This window comes from Prunus dulcis, chromosome 1, assembly GCF_902201215.1.
Source record: "Prunus dulcis chromosome 1, ALMONDv2, whole genome shotgun sequence".
Taxonomy (NCBI): Eukaryota; Viridiplantae; Streptophyta; class Magnoliopsida; order Rosales; family Rosaceae; genus Prunus; species Prunus dulcis.
The window spans coordinates 2,682,828-2,691,574 of NC_047650.1; the positions used below are offsets into that span (position 1 = coordinate 2,682,828).

General features: G+C 34.9%; 1 protein-coding gene across 2 annotated transcripts; it reads right to left on the reverse strand.

Moving 5' to 3' along the window:
* Positions 1–4,035: 4,035 nt before the first annotated feature.
* On the reverse strand, positions 4,036–4,983 carry LOC117614356 (proline-rich extensin-like protein EPR1). Of its 2 annotated transcripts, XM_034343140.1 has the most exons (2): positions 4,789–4,983; positions 4,036–4,701 (listed from the first exon to the last, which is right to left on the reverse strand). In XM_034343140.1, the coding sequence occupies exons 1-2, from the start codon at positions 4,971–4,973 to the stop codon at positions 4,311–4,313; spliced, it is 576 nt and encodes a 191-aa protein (XP_034199031.1). In that variant the 5' UTR covers positions 4,974–4,983; the 3' UTR covers positions 4,036–4,310. The 2 variants fall into 2 exon arrangements, with proteins under 2 accessions (XP_034199031.1, XP_034199029.1); XM_034343138.1 differs by having other exon boundaries at positions 4,036–4,983.
* Between the last annotated feature and the right edge of the window lie 3,764 nt (positions 4,984–8,747).

Genomic DNA, 8,747 nt, shown 5'->3' on the forward strand with positions numbered 1-8,747 from the left:
TCTACTATAGCACAATCTCCAAACAATAGCACAAGCGACTTTGAGAAACTTTTGAAAGCAATTTTCCATCAAAATCTTGATATTGATTTGATTGCCCTCCACAAGAAAACATTCTATGTAACCAATATGACACGTGTGATCATATTGCCCTTAATCTATTAGTACTTTTTTTCTTCTTCTGAAAACAAGAAGAGGTTTCAAATTTAAATCCCTTTTTCGTTAATTTTTTTTAAAAAATGATGTTGGTGTAGTGCCTATTAAAGATGGCTTGGCAGTAAAGTTAGTCTAATGAGATTCTAAGATATAGATGGATTGTTTAGTTCAAGGTTTAGGAGTTTAGTAATGGCATTTCCATATTTGGCAAATGCATTCTTTAGAATGTTATACCTAACTCATTAGTATGAAAATCTAATGTAGAGAGAATTTCATACCTTTAGTGCTCCTTGGGAAACTCTTCGTCTAGTCTATTGACCCTTAAAATAGGGTCTAGTCCAGTGGAAAAGAGCATTGACTTGCAGGTCAGTTGTCTCATGTTTGAATATAGATGGCACTTTAGTAGTGTGGATGTGAGAAACCCTTTTGTAGGACTTAGACTATCGCTTATATTAAAATAATACTAATAAAAACTGAAAAACTTTTCATTCATAATACTGCACAAACCACACATAGGAAAGCGAGAAAATGGATTTACCTAATTCTCACTTCCCAGCGTTCCCAATGATGGGAATGAACGTCCGTCATTCCCATCTTGTAGGATTAGACATGGAAATTTCATTCGCATGAAATCTGCAAACCAAACGGGCCAGAGAGTTGGAACAATGCAAAGATTTTGTTTATCTTTTGGTTGGGCCAATAAGTTTCTGGGCCGTTAGATTTCGGCCTCCCTGTTTTGTTTGCAACCCAGCGGAGGTTGGAGCCCTTTTCTTGTTCTTTGGGCTTAGTTATATTGCCTTGTTCTTTGGGCTATTTCTAAATTATTTGGGTTGTGCCTCTTTCTGCGTTTGACGTCGTTTAATGTTTAATTTGTTTGATTTTTGAGTTGGAGCTGGTTGGGTCCTTCTCATTTGAAGGTAGGGTCAGTCTCAAATGGAAAATATTATTGCTCGATGTGAAAAATAAAGAAATTCGGTTTTGTGGGCTTATGGCCTAAATTAATTGAGGAATAATGCCATTCAAAAGACTGAATTAACATGACCCACATTTTTCCATCCTAGAAAATTTGTTCCTTAAGCAGATCATGGCCACTGATGAAGTAAAGAAGAAAGGGATGCTTAAAAAGAGATGTACAAATATATATATATATATATATATATATATATATATATAAAATGAGCTAAGAATTAATGGAATTTTGTAAAATTGAGATTACTGAATTACTTGAAAAAGGAATAATCCGTAAGAGTAAGTCATCCTGGTCTTGTCCTGCTTTTTATGTTCAGAAAAATGCTGAATTAGAATGCGGAGTCCCAAGATTAGTCAAACCAAGTGGCTGGTTTAGGTTTACTGAGTCAAAAGAGTCTTTGAGCACATCTTCAGGAAAGTCACTCCAGTTGAATTATGAGATTCCTAAAGCCCATGTCTGTCAAAATAAAATCTGTTTTAAGACCTCTTTTGTCTTAGTTAAGAACATTACTGATGAAGTCATCTTAGGTTTACCTTTTATTGCTCTTTTATATCCTTTCCAGGTAGAGCATGATGGAGTCATTTCCACCTGTTTAGGAGAAAAGGTTAAGTTTGAATTCCTGAGTAAACCAGAGTTACATAATTTAAAAGAATTACAAAAGAATGCAGTCACTAAAACAGTCAGAGTCATTCAAAATGAAGATAAGCAACTAAAATTCCTCCAGGACGAAGTTAAATAAAAAAGAATTGAGCAACAGCTTAGTTATGAGTCTTTACAGTCACAAATTCGACAGTTTGAAGAAAAATTAAAACAAGAAGTTTGTTCTGAGTTGCCCAATGCCTTTTGGCATAGGAAACAGCATGTAGTCAGCCTTCCTTATGTCAAATCCTTTAGTGAAAAAAATATCCCCACTAAAGCCAGACCAATTCAAATGAGCCAAGAATTAATGAAATTTTGTAAAACTGAGATTACTGAATTACTTGAAAAAGGAATAATCCGTAAGAGTAAGTCACCTTGGTCTTGTCCTGCTTTCTATGTCCAGAAAAATGCTGAATTAGAACGCGAAGTCCCAAGATTAGTCATTAATTACAAACCGCTTAATACTATTTTAGAATGGATTAGATATCCAATCCCCAATAAAAGAGATTTAATTAATCGTTTAGAGAAGTCAGTCATCTTTTCTAAATTTGATATGAAGAGTGGATTTTGGCAAATCCAAATTTGTGAGTCTGATAGATATAAAACTGCTTTCGTTACCCCATTTGGTCATTATGAGTGGAATGTTATGCCATTTGGTCTTAAAAATGCACCCAGTGAGTTTCAAAATATAATGAATGAGATTTTTATTCCATTCAATCACTTTTCCATAGTCTATATTGATGATGTACCTATATTTTCTGAGTCAATAGAACAACACTAGAAAAATTTGCATAAGTTCTTACAAATAGTCAAACAAATGGATTAGTCGTATCTGCTAAGAAAATTAAGTTATTCCAAACTAATGTGAGATTTCTTGGGTTTAATATCTGTCAGTCACAGATTAGCCCCATAGATCAAGTTATCCAATTTGCTGATAAATTTCCTGATCAAATCCTAGACAAAAGTCAACTCCAGAGATTTCTAGGATCTCTAAATTATGTTTCTGATTTCTATAAGAATTTGAGAAAACAATATAAGCCTTTATTTGATCATGTATGGAGACGTCTTATGATAAGAGGCAACTGGAAGATTAGACGGAGCAATATCTTGGAAGGGATCATGACTGGATATTAGGGCAGACTGAAAACTGGGGCGAACTTGGCCGACTGTGGCTCCTAGGTTGGCAAATTTGTTTCTAATTTGAATGGGAGAACATCCCGGAAAGGGATGATCTGAGCAGGTGACTCTTGTTTGGCTTGACTCAATGATGGAGGGAGGACTCGGAGTGACTGGGGTTGACTAGACTGACCAACTTGACTCTTTTGCTTGTCTTTTTCTTTTCTTCTTTCTGCCATTGTTTTCCATGCAGGAATTCTCTAGTAAGAAAATCAGTGACAGAATATATATATATATATATATATATGGAGTTTGAGTTGAGGGATCTCTTAAATAAGCTTATTTGAGAGACACCTTGTAGGGTACACTCTTTGTTGTATTTCACTAATTCTAACCATCTATTTTTTAGATATTCATTCAAAGATCATCTCTACAAAAAATCATTTGAATCCGATATCATTTGACAATTCAATTGAAATATTGAAATTTTAGTACTTTCTTGAAGCACTGTGTTAATTAATTTTGTATGACACAATTGAATATTGAAATAGTTTCCGATTTGTCCAATTTTTTTTTTTCAAGGATGATCTATAATTGTAGGCTTAAGAAATAGATGGTTTGGATCGTTGAAAAACAATTCGCAGGGGACCCTATATATATAAAGAGAGCTTCCATTGAGGGATCCCTCATATAATCTTATTTAGGAGACACCTTTGTAGGGCTCACTCCACATTGTATTTTACTAATCTAAACCGTTTATTTTTTAGATAATTATTCAAAGATCACCTCTACAAAAAATCACTTGAATCCGATATCATTTAACCATTCAATTGAGTTATTGAAATTTTAGTACTTTCTTAAACTACCATGTTGATTGATTTTGAAGAACATAATTGAATTTCGGTTTCTATTTGTCAAAAAATATATATATATTGAACTACTTTTTGTTGCCATTGTCTGCTGCTAGATTCACACACACATATATATGCTCTTCCATTGATGAAGCTGGCATTATATTTATAGTGAATTTCGTGATGTGGATTATTGTGTTTGCGGACCAATCATTCTCTGTATGTTGTGAAAGCTTTGTTTATCATGGTGGGTTTTGTCATTTAAAAACATATACAATATCAACCAACCAATTTTACAATATCATAAAACACAAGTAATAGTATTACTGCAGTTGGAAATTGATATTGCATACATATATAAAGCAAGAAACAACATGCTCAATCAGCCACAAGTGAAGAAACAACTTGCTGATACATAACCACATGACATGAAAATTTCATTCAAATAACTAGTAATTATAATGTGGAGTCACACTAGAAGCTGCTGTAAAATGAGTTGGTGTCCAGAACTCTTATTTCTAGCAAGCAACTGGCTCTCTCTCATTTATTCTAACTCACTAGTTGAGATGGACAGGTGGAGTTCAGGGGTTCTGGGGTGGATTGTAGTATGGGGGAGGCTTCTTCTTATATGGAGTTGGAGGAGGAGGTTTCTTCCCTTCTGGCTTTTGTGGGGGTAGAGGAGCCTTGATTGGAGGAGGGTGTTTAGGGTAACTAGGTGTGGGTGGTTTCACAACAGGAGGGAGAGTTGGTGTCTTAGGATAAGGTGGTGGAAGTGGCTTGGTCACCGGCGTAGGTGGCGGTGAATGTACAATAGGAGGCTGAGTGCTTGGTGGTTTGCCATAAGGTGAGGATGGTGGTGGCCTCACCACTCTAGGAGGCAGAGTTGGTGGTTTGGGTTTGGGCACTATTGGTGGTGATGGCTTGTTATAAACTGGGGGTGATGGCTTCTTGATGGGAGCTGGGGGCTTGTAAATAGCAGAAGGAGTTGGTGGTTTGGGTTTGGGCACTATTGGTGGTGATGGCTTCTTGATGGGAGCTGGGGGAGCTGGGGGCTTGTAAATAGGAGAAGGAGTTGGTGGTTTGGGTTTGGGCACTATTGGTGGTGATGGCTTCTTGATGGGAGCTGGGGGCTTGTAAATAGGAGAAGGAGTGGGTGGCTTGGGTTTTTCATTGTACTCAGCTAGAGACGAAGTGATGAGAACCACCAGGCCAAACAATAGCACAAGCAACTTTGAGTAACTCATGGTGTTTGTGTTTTTGTGATGGTATAAGATCTAGACGGCATCGTTTGCTATTTATAGTGCTCTCAGGCCTGTGTCGGCAATACGTGTCAAAAGATCTTGGTCATTTTGTTTCATAGTTAACAGTCAAGGATTTTCAAATTCATGAGAAGAAAAGTACGATTTTTTTTGGCTGAATAAAAGTTTAGAAGAGGGGAGGCTACACCATCTTAGAGTCGGGACATATCAAAGTTTTCTTGAGGACTTACATAGAGGTCTTAGCTCTTTTTTTAGTTTTTATAGATTACCCCTTAAGAGGGATTTTCGGCAACAGAACCCGAATATAAGCCTTGATAGCAAAGAGAATGATTCTTATCAACTCAACCAACTCTCGTTGACAGAGAAGTAAGATTTTCAATTGGTACGGATGATTGTTGATAGAGAATCTCAAGTGTAAATAGTAAATTCTCTTAATCATTTGAGCAACAAATTCTTTATAAATAATCTGACCAATTGATTATTGATTGCAATAATGGTAACTGTAAATAAAAATTGAGTAATATTTAATGGAAAATGACATGACAGTATTTTACTAGTTGAAAATAGTACCAACTTGTCGGTGTAGATAAAAACAAATGATTCAGTCTTCCAAAATGTGGAGATTTGAATTTGTGTTCGTCTAGCATTAATCTTTTAAAAAAGATTGTGGATTTTTTTGTGAATTTAAGTTAATTTGAGTCTACATTATGCGTTCCATGGTCTATATAATTTAGGCTGGTTTAATTTTCCACATTGAATGACTTTTGTATGTGGACTTTTCCCCCATCTTTCTTTATTATTTTCCTCTCCTCCGTTGTCGTTAGTTTTGTCACTTATCATCCTTGTGGTGTGAAGATAATTGGAAACGAGTGTTTCTATTCTCGTCTCCCAAGCTATGTTATTAAAATCTAACATGGTTTGCAAAGGATCCATTAGTGTAGTAATTTGGAGTATTTACTTTATCAGACAAGTTCTGGGTTCAAGTCGTAGTATCCGTATAGTGTGTGAGAGTTTAGCATGCTATCGCCCCTCTCAATAAAAAATATCCTAAAAAAATATCTAACATGGTTTGTGTTGGTATCAGGACTCTTCCAATGGGACTACTTAGGGAACTGAGGCCAAGCCATTGATATGTCAGCTTAGCGTTAATGAAGAAATAAATATATTTGCTAACCAAGGTGGTATGGGACTAGTGTGCAAGTAAATGGCTTCTTTACTGGGCTAGACTTTGTTAGCATTAGGCATTAAAATTTAATATCTCTTCCAACGGTGAAAAAAGATGTATCACTGAATCACTATAGGTACGGTATTATTTCACTTTCATCTTTTACTATCTATTTTCAACGTACTATATCACTATTGGAACAATGCAAAATTTCTGGAATCAATTAGGGAACAAAGTTGTGAATATTATATCTCCGTTCCCTTTTGTAATAAAATATGTATAGAGTTGAGCAATGGTCACAAAATTCGTTGCTTTCCAACAGTTTGATATTTCATTTCTGGTTAAATCGTCTTGTAGTGGAAAAAACTGAGTCTTCAGCAGCCGCGTTTCTTGATTTCCCTCATGGATTTGGTGAATTTGATGGCTGCTTGCGGACCAATTAGCCGAAGGACATGTGCTCTCTATCTAACCCCGTCATAGTCTGTATGGCTCTACCTAAAAGGTAAAAATCAGAGAAAGGAGAGATCCGACTTGCGACCAAATATATAGTGAGACACATTACAAGATTCTTGAAAGATCTTGAGCCTCTCGATCTAAATTGGTTTTGTGTTGGATGCTCATATTTTATATTATATATATAATAACGTAATATATTTACTAATCTTGTTTTTACAGAAAATTGTTAAGGATTATTGCAAAACGAAAGTGTATTTGTTTATTTGTTTGGGTTATTCCCACAATGTTCATCCCACCGCCGTGTATTTTGCTTTCTCTATAGTGGTTAGGTCCATTCACGTCAATATTATATTCAATCTAATTTTAGCTTTCAATTACCAGTGTTCACTCGGTTTTCTTGACGTTTTGATGTCATGTATTGGACCCGAATATCGGATATCATCTGTCTCTTCCGCTGATGAAGGGATAAATGCCATCGAATCAGAAGATCTTACTTTTTTAAGGGGGCTTTTCTCTTGTCTCTTCCCAATCTTCGTCGACTAAGATCTTACTTTTCTTTTTCTTCTTTTATATTTCTACCTTCTTAATCACTATGCGAAGGGAGAATTTATAAAATTTCAAAAATGTCAGTTTTTGTAAAAATTTCAATATAGCAGAAAACTCACTTAAATAGATACAAATATCCTCAAATTTAAAACTTACATAAACCTAAAAAAGAAACCTTACTAAATAAAACTTTGAAATATTTCCTTCAAACACTTTTCCAATCACCTATATTTTTTTTATTTTATTTTTTTCCTTCTTCCGTTTGTCTCCAACATCACTCCCTCTCTTTTCCTTTCCTTTTTTTTTCTTTCTTCTTCTCTCTCTCTCTCTCTCTATATATATATATATATATATATATCTCTCTCTCTCTCTCTCTCTCTCTCTCTCTCTCTCTCGCTCTCTCTTCTTCTCCTGTCTGCATATCTCTATTCTTCTTCTCTTCCATTTTCTCCAAATAAAATGTATGTATTTATTTGGCAAAAAAAAGTATTTAGAACCAAAAATTCAGAAAATGATTGAATCAATGCACAAGTATAATTTCCTCATCTTTCACCCCAAAAAAAAAATAAAAATTTCACATAACTTTAATTCTTTAAAAATTGTCACAAATTTAGAGGTAGTCTGTAGAACAAAAAATTCAATAAAATGATCTACATTAAAAAAATATATAATTAAATATTCATTCATTACAATTCATAAAGTTAAAGAGAAAAATATTACACCACTCCGTCTATGAGGTAGGATGAAGTGCAATTGGATTCTTGCAAGTTTGTCGATAATGGCCAATTGAACCACATATTGAACACTTACGAGTTGATGGTTTTTCTCCTCGTGATGGGATTCTCTTTTCCTTACGCCTGCCGTGCCTTCTTCGTGTAATTGGTGGTAGCACAATTCTATCTCGTACATCATCAAGCACCACCCAATCTGTTTGATCCCCAACTAGCCATATAGGTTCTGCATACGCAATTACCAATGAGTTTGTAGTATAATATTTTGAACACATTGGGTAGCACGAAATTTCTCCATGCCTACATGCAGCACAAGCATCTTTTGCTACACATATGTCAGAATCATCATATTACTAGACTCAATAATTTTCCAAGCCTATCAGCACTAACCTTTGATGCAGGCTCAAAGTGAATTGATGATATTAAATCATAGCACTTTGAATAGGGCTCAAGAGTCCATTAACAGAAATGTTGCAACCATGGACATTAAGTTAGAAAAATTAGAATTGAAATTTTATAAATATAGTATGAAGAATAAACGAAGAAACGAAGTAACAAAGAAGAAATTGAACGAAGAACCAAGGAAGAACTGCACTCTACGTACAAAGATTCCCAATCTAATAGGGTTTTCTTTTTTAGGTTTATGTTGGTTTTAAATTTGAGGGTATTTGTGTCTATTTAGGTGAGTTTTCTTCTATATTTGAAATTTTTTACAAAAACTAACATTTTTGAAATTAGGGGTCAAGTTTTGGCTATTTTTGATAAATTCTCATACGAAGGATTATTTTTTAGGTGTGAACCTTAAAACACCGTTGGATGAGATTTATGATTCGTGTAGGAAAAAAAAAATCAAAGGAAGAA

What these genes read in the sequence shown, in the direction of transcription:
- LOC117614356 (XM_034343138.1), bottom strand. Translation starts at nt 4,973, where the DNA reads ATGAGTTACTCAAAGTTGCTTGTGCTATTGTTTGGCCTGGTGGTTCTC.